The 11,148-nt window shown below is 36.0% G+C and overlaps 1 protein-coding gene across 3 annotated transcripts in view; it reads left to right on the forward strand.

The window, feature by feature from the left end:
• Positions 1-10,317, forward strand: part of LRRC6 (leucine rich repeat containing 6) — a 34,024-nt gene extending 23,707 nt beyond the window's left edge. For all 3 annotated transcript variants that reach the window (XM_027645687.1, XM_027645688.1, XM_027645689.1), the window contains 2 exons: positions 939-1,024; positions 9,767-10,317. In XM_027645687.1, coding sequence (XP_027501488.1) covers positions 939-1,024; positions 9,767-9,953 — 273 coding nt within the window. In that variant the 3' untranslated portion in view covers positions 9,954-10,317. The remainder of the gene's footprint in view (positions 1-938; positions 1,025-9,766) is intronic.
• The last annotated feature ends 831 nt before the right edge of the window (positions 10,318-11,148 follow it).

The following is an 11,148-nucleotide window of genomic DNA, read 5'->3' on the forward strand; positions in this document are numbered from 1 at the left end:
AGCAGTTTTTCTCAGTGATCACTGTCACTAAGAGGTGGACAGTCAGTTACTGGCGTGGTGAAGCTCACATACCATTTTTTCAGAAAGAACTAAAATTACAAAGTATTCCTTAGTTTTTGGTTTGTTTGTTTTTTTAACTGAACAGAGGTAGGAGGACATCTTTTGAACAGAAGAACTAAATTCACAGAGCTTCTGGAACAGACTGCTCTCAAATCAACTACACTGTGAAATAGCCAATAAAATGAACTATTTGGTATGCTTCCTGGTCTTCTTCTTCCTTTCAAATGCTTAAGGGATCCCTCTCCCATGATGTTGTTAAGAAGGGAAAAAGACTCCTTTGCAATGAGATAACACATCTTCCAAAAAATGATGGCAGACATGTTTTCTTTGAGAAGGAGAATTCACTTGGACTTTGAACTTAAGATTCTGTTTTAGCAAAGATGCTGAGGGAGTTTGTGGTCACTTGTGATTTTTATAAAGAGTGAGGAGAAGTCCAGACTGTAGCTGAGTCTGTAATAAAAATGTCTGAACAAGAAGCACATGGACACCAGAACTGAAATGCAAGTGAGAGGCACATCATGAATCAATTAGTTAGCTATGGAAAAAATAAGTAATATGCATTATTAACATGGTACTAAAAGAGGCAGCATATATTTAAATATGAATAGATGTATATATTTAAATACTCTCATATATATATATATATACACTTTTATAAATGTTTGACTATAATTTCATTCAGATAATTTGGTAAATTTGCCTTATGTCTGTGCTTCATGCTGAGTGAAGAGTGTTAAAATCTATCGAAAAAAATAAATGTCACAAGAGAAAATTTATGCAGACACTCTCAATTTTCTATTTTTGAGAGATTATTTAAATGCTTGTGAGCAAAGTGTCAACTTTTATGGGAGTTATTTTTTTGTCTGTTTTTATTTCAGGCTAAAGAAATAATCCTGGCTAAGCAAAAAGTTTCAGCTTCAATTAAACATTCTGACTGCAATACACTGCAAAAAAATGCAAGAAGGTAATTCCTTTTTTTCTTCCATATTTGTTTTATTTTTGTCAGTGTGTTATTCACATGCCAGAAAATGTGCTTCTTATTATGTTATTGCTGAAAATATGAAAACATTGATTTGTGTAGAGTAAAACTATTTCTATAAGCTTTAGACTAATAGCCTGTCTGGTGCTGTTTATAAAGTGATCTCCTCCAATAGCAGAGCCAAAAAAGCACTTATTTCTGCCCATCAGTGTTGTACCATCAGCTCATTCAGATTATTAACTGGTATATACTAAAACTAAATCACCTACTGAGAATGGGCTCTGCAGAGCTCCCTGCTATGGAACCCAAGTCTGAAAACCTTTTAGAAAGCAATGATTTCAAACCTCTGTCATGAATGTATTTTCTCACTGATACACAGTTTGAGCTACTGTGCAAGTAAATAGGTTCTGAAGGCAATTCTGCAAGGGGTTATAACATAGATCCATCCTGTTAAACGTGGTGTAAACTCCAGCTCTTGAAATCTTCCAGTTAGTGATTGCCAGAAGCAAGTATCCATGATGCAGGATTTTTTGGTTTTACCCTTAGCAAGTATTAATGTAGATGGACACTAGGGTTGATGGACACATGGCCTAAGTAAAAATACTCTGATATCTCTTTTAATCCTTCCTTTTCCTCTTGCTGTAGCCAATGGTATTTATATCAGAATAAGATAACAACAGAGTTTGTTAAGCTGTTTATCTGTTTATATTTGAAGTGTTGCACTTGTTTCCTTGTTTGATTTCATTGTGGTGAATGTTGACAAAAAGACTAAGCAGATAGTAAAAAAATGGTTCTGCAAGCGTCAGCTGTAATTAACACTGCTTGTTATTTCTAATAAAAATCAGTCATTAACTTCTTTTCTTTAATAACCTGCATCATGAGAAGATAGGGCAACTGTAAGAATTTATTGAGGTAACTAAAGAGCCATAAGGACTGCACCCTGTGCTTTAGTCAGCAGTCATCACAACAGTGCATCATCTTGATTACTGAGTATTTCAAAAAGGATTCTTACTCTCCATTATATTTGTGAAGTCATGACAGTCAGGGGAAGTCCCTGGTGACTGGAAAAATGGAAAGATTGCACCCATTTTTAAAAAAGGGAGGAAAAAAAGAGGACACTAGGGACTAGTTACCTGTCAGCCTCACCTTTGAAATTTCTACTTTGTCTGGGAAGATCATAGACAGATCCTCCTAGAAGCTGTGTTAAGGCATGTGGAGGACAGGGGGCTGACTCAGGACAGCCAGCACAGCTTCCCCAAGGGCAAGTCCTGCCTGACCAACTGAGGGCCTTCTATGATGGAGTGACCACATCAGTGGACAAGGGAAGGGCTATGGATGTCATCTATCTGGACTTCTGTAAAGCCTTTGACACAGTTCCCCACAACATCCTTCTCTTTGAATTGGAGAGAGATGGCTTTGATGGATGGACTGCTTTAGTGGATGAGGAATTGGTAGCATGGTTGCATCTAGAGGGGAGTAGGCAATGACTCAATGTCAGGAGGGAGATCAGTGATAAGTGGTGTCCTTCAGGGGACAGTGACATAGACAGTGGAACCAAGTGCACCCTCAACAGGTTTGCCAGTGACACCAAGCTGGGTGGTGCACTTGACAGACCTGAAGGACAGGACACCATCCAGAGGGACCTGGACAAGCTTGAGAAGTGGGCCCATGTGAATGTCATGAGGCTGGACAAGACCAAATGCAAAGTGCTGCACCTGGGTCAGGGCAACCCCTGGTGTAAATAAAGGCTGGAGAAAGAAGGGATTGAGAGAAGCCCTGAGAAGTACTTGGGGATACTTGTGCATGGAAAACTGGACATGAGCTGGCAATGTGCACTTGCATCCAGAAAGCCAATTGTATCCTGGGCTGCATCCAAAGCAGTGTGGCCAGCAGGTCGAGGGAGGGGATTCCCCCTCTCAGCTCCACTGTGGTGAAATCCCGCCTGGAGTACTCCATCCAGCTCTGGGGTCCTCAGTACAGGAAAGACATGGACCTGCTGGAGCCAGTCCAGAAGAGGACCACAAAAGTCATCAGAGGGCTGGGGCATCTCTCCTTTGAGGAAAGGCTGAGAGAGTTTGAGTTCTTTAGTCTGGAAAAAATAAGGCTCCAGGGAGCAACCTTGCATAATAAAGAGGATCTTATAAGAAAGATGGGGACAGATTTTTTAATAGGGCTTGTAGCTACAGGACAAGGGGTAATTGTTTTAAAGTAAAAGAGGAGAAATATAAAAGAAAGAAATTTTTTATTATGAGGAATGCCCAGAGAGGTGGTGGATGCACCATCCCTGTAACCATTAAAGGTCAGGTTGAATGGGGCTCTGAGCAACCTGATCTAGTTGAGGATGTCCTTGCTCATTGCAGGGGTGTTGGATTTCAGTGCAGTTTTAAGTAATTATGAATATGCTTCCTGCAGGTTTTGAGGGTTAAAATATTACAGGAATGTATATCGCAAAAGTAGAAGTAGGAAAAGAGTCTCTGAATTACAGCTCTTTCTAAAAATAGTAAGTTTTGACCTCTTTAGCTGAAAAGTCGCTGAGTAGCCAGATGTTAAAAAATTTGCTGAATAGTTGTCTCTTAGATTACAGAACATTCATTACAGTGATTACACTTGACAGCTACAGATGTCTTAGCTAAATGCTGTCAGACATATAATCTGCTAAACTGTAATGCAGTGCTTTAAATCTCTTTAACTCTTGTTAGCTAGATTACATGATGATACTGTCATTACTTCTGCCACACATGAGGGATTTCTTGTGTGACTGTATACAGAACTGTATTTCAAACCTTCAGAGAGGCAAGTGTCTGTGGAAAGAATTTGACAGAGTGATTTATTACACTTACAAAGCCTCTATTAATGTAGCTCAGTATGCCAATTCTTACTGGAACTGGCCTCGCAGTTCAGCTGTGAGGTACTGAAGTTGAGTTCTCCACAACTGCATGGATGAAACTCAGTGGTAGGTAGGAACTCACTTTTCTGAATAATGCTGGGAATTTTAAGAGTAACAGTTACATAAAGTCAATAATCCTTGTCTCAGCTTTAGACTGTGCTTCCCTTAGGATATTGGAAAAGAAAAAAATGGAATAAAACTCAAAATGTCTCTAAATGTAAATATACACACACTTGAATTCCTCCAGTAAAGAAAGATATATAAGAATATAACTCTTTTTTCTTTGTTTTTTGGGGGTTGTTGGGTTTGTTTTGGGTTTTTTTTGTTTGGTTTGGTTTTTTTTTACTGTAGATCTTAATATATGGAGGTTGAGAAATGCAACCAGAGAATGGATTAATTTGAAGAGGCAAAGGAGTAGAGTGGCAATTTCTGCTTCACAAAGCAGAATTAAAAACTAGTCAGCAAGTTTCGATCTATACACATCTTCTATAATGAAATAAGGAATGTAAGGTAAAGGTAATTTCTGTTTGTGGAGTTCAGGCATTGCAAATCTGACTGCTTACTCGAAGTGTCTTTTTCCTCTTAGCTCAGCAGGAGTGCACTGGGTGACTAAGCCAGCAGGTGCTGTCGAAAATATTGTGCAACGCATTAGGCTGGAAATCTGACTTGTGTTCTACTGCAATCAGTTCTTGGTGGCAGTATGTAATGTATGCCTTTTTACAGAGTTGTTGTTTTGATGGGTTGTGTGGTCGGTTTGTTGGTTTGATTTGGTTCTTTATCTGGATTCTTAAGGGGAAAAAACAAAAAATATACTGCTGGAATATCCACTCTGTCTGCTGGAACACCCATAAATGCCTTTGAACAGTTTCAGCAGATTTCACTAATTGTGAGAGACATAAAATATATAAAATTGCCTCTAAGTTATGTTGAACTTGGGACCAGGAAAACTTGAATGTTTTTAATCACTGTATTGGATTTTAATTCTAACCTTTTTCTAGCAAGCATATCATGATAAGAGTCATTGGCAGAACTTCCTTTATGGTTTGCAGTTTCATGGTGATAAACAAGCATTACTTTACTTTCCTTGGAGAAGTTTTTGGTTTTAGTTGAGCTTTTTTTCATTTATTAACAAGTAAAGAATAAAAGATTGATTCTTTCAAAAACTCTCTACGGTTGTCTCACTTGAGATGTAACACTGTTGCTGAAGATGACACATACTGAGATGTAGTGTTTGCCTTCGTTAAGTACCTGAGAGTAGATCACAAATCTTGAGAGTTGAATAGATTTGCAGAATTAATATTTTCTGGTTACAAAGTTTGCTATCTGTCATGAAGACATTGAGAACTTCTAGAATGCAAGTTATATTGTCTGGGAAAGAAGGAGTCATAGGAACTGTAATTCAATTGACTATTTAACCAGAAAGTAGAGTCAGGTATGACTAAGCAACATATTAAAAAGGCTTTTTACTCAAATTAACCTTCAAGTATGGACTCATTTACATTCTCATGGAGACATGGAGCAGAGGGTATACACCTCTATCATTTGACTAATGAGGAGAACAAAAGGTGGGGTGCCTCAGAAGTGATTTGAAAATTAATTTTCACACACGGGCCTCTGATAATCCCTAACTGTAATAAGGGCAAGGAGACTTCAGAAATGTGCTCTTCTGGAGAAAAGCATTCTCAAAGACACTGTTCAGTAATGTCTTGGTCACTACAATCTGAAGTTATGTCCAGTGTGTATATGTGACAAGGACAAAAGACTGAGGGCAGAGATGAACTTTAAAGTCATGTTCTAAAATTCCATAACTTTGTAGACAACTTTGTTAGAATAAAATTTTGTGTCACTATAAGCTCCCCTAATGTTTAACACACTAGGGACTCGACTTTGGCTGACAAATTGAACAGTGAAAGGGGTGAAAATAAGATGATATTACAGCCACATGCAAAAATTCAGAGTCAATTTCCTCATTGCAGGTATTGGAGCATATTTCTTGCTAACAGACAAGGTCAGTTTATTTAGTATCTTGAAGTGATTATGCATAAGAAGGTAAGGGATGGAACAGTGAAGTTTAAAATGTCACAGTGATTATGATTTTCTACCTAACTTTTAGAAACTTGGACTCTGCTGTTATATACGGTCTCAGTCTGATGAATCCTATTTGTGAGATGTATTTGTCTTTTAGAACAGATGACCCAGACGTCATCAGCCTTTCATTTATCAGAACTGCTCACCAGTGATTTGTTAGTTCTTCTTGGTTGTAGTTTAGTCCCTGAAAAATGAATTTGATTCTACCAGTATTTATATTTTTCCAATGATCCACTCAGTCTGAAGACTCTAGTTATAGTTTCATTTCTCTATGTAGAGAGATTTGAAAGGCCTCTTATACAATGAAAGAGGTATTACCATAATTATTTGCTTAGATTACCTAGTAGATTTTTCTAAGTCTGTATTTTCAAAAGTTGAGACCGGGGTATGGTAAAAGTCATACATTTGCCATCAGTTTTTGACATACGTAAATAAAGATTTGTCTCTCTCTAAACTCTCAAATAAGATATTCAATATAAGAGACTCATTCTGTTTTCTTATTCAAGAAAAGGATTTATTAGTACTTTTTCTAAGATGAAATTAATTTATGCTGTTTCATTCATAATATTAGAAGACTGGAAAAAGTGTCTCTTCAAAGCAGTTGGTTGTGACTTGTAAATATCTTTGGATATCCTGGTGCCAGAAACAAAACTTTCAATTAAATTTCAATAATTGTATATTCTGGATTAAACATATCAGAAATCTTTAGCAACTTAAATTTTATTGAAATTCAGAAGTTGAAGCAGGGGAATGTAACTGTCAAATCATTAAAGTATCAAATATGTGAATTAAGAACTGTGTGAACAAAAAGTGTAAATTATCAAGAAATACCGAATTATCAGATATGTGCTCTGTCACACACCAGATTGTTCAGCAGGCTGCTATAGTTATGCAAAATGGAGGGACTAACTTTCTTTATTGTGATCTTCTCATTTTTACTTTAAAAGCATTATCACACTGTGTGGAGTTAGAAATAGCCTCTCAAAGGAACATAAATACCAGGAAAAAATAAAGGATTTAATCCAGTATTATTTATTTTTGTATGGTGCTCTTGTCTTTAGACCATAATTTTTTGAGTAGAGAACATTCAACAGCAGGTAGTAGTGCCAAAAACTGTGACCATCTTCTTTTAAACCTGAACTTGAAATAATTTACAAACAGAGATTTTCAGATCTGTGCTCTGGCTGGTCCTGCAAGAAATATCACAGTTGTCTTATCATTGCTCATGGAAGAGCTTCAGCAACAAGATGATTTTATTTCCACTAGGTAGAATTACATGGAAAAAACCCTCATTCTTTCTTGCAAAAATGTTCAAGTGGGTTAGTCTTGATGTCATCAATACCCAGGCTCTTTTTGCATGGATTGCACGATGAGAGGAGCAGATTCTCAGCAGATACTGTGCTGTAGCTGCACTGACTTCAGGATAACCGAATCTTGTTGTCAGCCAAAGCTGTATCATGGTAGTTGTGATCCCACTCTGAAGCTTTACTAAACAAGTATAGAATGTTTGATCATGTTCATGTAAGTATGTAAAAATCCACTTCCCTTCTGGAAAAAAAATCACTTCTGCTTGATTCTCAGTCTTACCTGTTGTCTGTTGCTAAGACGCTTCCAGGTTACATGTTGATGGAATTTTGAGAATGGCTGATGCATATAATCCTTTCACAACTTGTTGATGTGGATTGTTACTTATGAAAGTACCGTTAATTCATTTCTGGTATACTAAAGTTTATTCTGCTACTAAGCAAACTACTCAAACTCCACAAAGTTTGTTGTATTTGAATAACTAACAATTTGTACAATTTTAGAGCTGCTCAACAAATGTGAAATACCACTGCTAATTAAAATACTTCTAATCAAGGAAATTCTTTTCTAATGTGATGGAAACAAACACTGAGCCTAATTTCTTTTCATATTTATGATTTTTCAGCTTTTTCTGTGGTGCTTCAGATTAGTGGTTAATGATTAGATTAAGATTTTGGACAGGGTCTGCTCTCTGCCGTCTCACCAACAGCTACTGAAAAAGTGATTGCAGGTCACAGCACATTTCATAAATTACACAGGAAGTAAAAATGTCTGTTAATTTTTGGGGATGAACATTTTCCAGAATGTTGCCACAAATAGAATCCATTTTTATTTCATTAAATAGCATAGGGTAATATATGGAAAAAATCTAGTCTTATAAATTGAAGAACATTCAGGGTAAAGAAATAAGACTTTTCTTGTATTTGTTTTCATTGCTCATAAAATTCTACTCTGAGTAGTTTTTGCTTATGCCACTTTTTGGAAAAGTTTTATCCAGGTTATTAAAGCAGGCTGCTTCTCTGGTTGTTTTCCCCTCAGCAAAATAATCAGTTGATTTCCTGTAGTACAAGAGAAATCCAGTGGCATAGGGCTGAGAGGTGGTTGGGCTGGGGACTGCCTCTTCTTTCATCATGCTGTTCTCAGCACAGCATAGGAGGAAACCTCCCTCTTTTGCTTCTTCACTGGGACAGAGATCCTGCACGCAGATGTGGGCTGGGATGTCTGCTGAGATCTGACAGAGCCTTGATGGAGAAGCACTGACAGAATTTGGAAACTGCTTGGCAGAGCTCTCCCTGTTTTAATAACTAAAGATGGTGTATTTACAGTTAAAAATCTTTTAATATACTTTATTTACATGCTTTCATCATCTGTGTTGTGATCCCAGAAGTGCATTCTCTCATACAGTGACTTTGCCTCTTTTCTGTTTGTTCTAGTTCTGATCTCCTGGGTAAACACATAGTTTTCTCACATCTGTCTTGTGCCATACTGAGCTTGGAACTGTGACCCAAAGTACCACTCAGTATACAATGGAGTAGGAAGATGTACAAATCATGTTGTAATTGGGAGAAATTAAACAACATTGTACTATTAAATTTCCATGTTGCTATTTTTTATGTAAACATAAATTGCATGAAAGCAAGCTAGATTTTTTTCCATTTAATCATTGAGCTCCTCTATTAGAAAAGAACAATGAGATTAAATGCTGAAATGCAGAGAGTATATTTCAAATCTTTGATCATCATGTGATGTGGATAAGTTGCCTTAATGAGTGGCCTGTACACATTTCTAAGTGTAATCTAAAGGAGTATCCTTAATAGCAGTAGAATCTGAAAATTTTGTTAAAACTCTAACCTTTCTTATAAATTTTTTTTCATAGTCCAAACATGGTGAGGATTGACATTGCCAAAACGTAAAAATTAGATGATCAAATAAAAAAGTTTATACAGTTTTGTTTTCTCTCTAAATAAAAGTATTTCTGTTTTCCAAAGATGAATCTGTCACATAAAAATTAATAGACAGCCAGTGTGTTAAAAATGAACAGAAAAAAATTAAAAAACAATCAGATTTAAAAAATGTTCTTATATCAAAAGCCAACCATTTGTAGTGTGATACCAGCAGTCACCACGTTCTGATATAAAACAAATTACACATATGAAAAATTACATTTTGATGTTCATAGACTAAAGATTCTTTTCTACAAAATCTTAGAGATTTTGTAGTACTTTTCTGGGTTTACACTGAGGTTTTTTATAGTAATCAATTTTTAAGTTACAAGAACTGTTAATCCTGGTTTAATTGGACTTAGTAACAACCTTCACACTAAAGTCAATCTCTTTATAAACAGGTACTCAAAATAGAATCTTGGAATCATAGAATAAAGTCAAATAGTTCTTTTATATTTGACACTGAAATTAAGTTTTTTTCCATTTGTTTCCCTCTTGTTTCAGGAGTGGAAAAGTTGAGAAGTTAGAAGTGGATCCTAGTAAATATTCATTCCCTGATGTGACAAAGATAATCCAAGAAAAGGAACAAACTGGACAGGGACCTATAAAGCTACATCCAGAGAGGATTACAGAAGTTAAGAAGGGTTGTGTTGATTTTGAAAATGATGAAGATGTTCCTCCCTTAATTTGAAACATTCTTAAACAGTCCCTCTCTCTCTCTCTCTATATATATATGTAGTGTATATGCTTGAGTTGCTTTTTGGAACCCTATGTGTAAAGCAAATATAATAGAGCTGGAGCTGGAAATATCATTACATTTCTTATCAATAACTTTTTTATGCTTGTGTTTTTTGTTGAATTTTCTGTTAGTATATTGCTATATAAATTCATTTTTCTACATTGCTTACCTAATGTGAAATCAGAATGGGAGTCATATATCAGAGATTGTCATTTCTTCAAAGAATTTACTGTCTGGGTTGAAAGATGACATATTACTGTAGAAAAAGAGAGAAGGAAGGAAGAAAGCACTGGATTTATGATTATTCTTATTAAACTAAGGATAAAAAAAATCTCTGTGCATTCCTTCAGTGTTTTAATTTTCATGAAGGACAACAGTAGAAGAAAATAAGGCATTAGGAGAGTGAGAGACATTGCTGTAATCTACCATACATCAGTGGATTTTCCTGCATAATGCACAGCTCCTGGATTCTGGAGCTGGTTTAACAATACCACTCCATGAAGATTTTGGGAGAGAATAAAAAGAAACTTCAAGCAAAAAGTGACCTACATTACCTTGCTAATGCTCTTGAAGTTGTTTCTTTGTAAAGAAAGACTTCATTTGGTTCTGCAGAAAGAAAATGCTTCAGATTTAAATCAGCTTTTGCTTCTAGTCAAATGGGATAGGGCAGGCAAATTTAAGTCAGGAAGTATCAAACCGCCTTATGTGGTTAGAACTTGTTTACATCCTTAAGATAGAAAATTAATAAGTTGCAATTATAACTGAACGACTAAAACTCCACTTAAAATATAGTGTTTAAATAGCAGTCTAGATTCAGATAGTGCCCATAATACTCTCAACACATAGTCAAGTTCATGACACATTCTTTAAAAGTGCTGTATCCCTAATTGTGAAAAACATCATCCAAAAAAACTCAGCAGTTTGAATGAAAATATTACTATTGAATTCTGGGAATTTTTAGCCACTCTGAAGTGCTTTACGATTCTTCACAGATGTTTAATGTAAGATAAAGATAAATAGTCTATCTTAAAGTGCACTGAGGAGAAGCAGAATATACCCATCAACTCAGGCTGATGGCTTGAACTGATACATTTTCTTTGGTTGCAATTTGAAACGGATATAGGATTAAAAAAATGAAGTTTCATAC

This window comes from Corapipo altera, unplaced genomic scaffold (genome assembly GCF_003945725.1).
Source record: "Corapipo altera isolate COAL_440 unplaced genomic scaffold, ASM394572v1 51, whole genome shotgun sequence".
Taxonomy (NCBI): Eukaryota; Metazoa; Chordata; class Aves; order Passeriformes; family Pipridae; genus Corapipo; species Corapipo altera.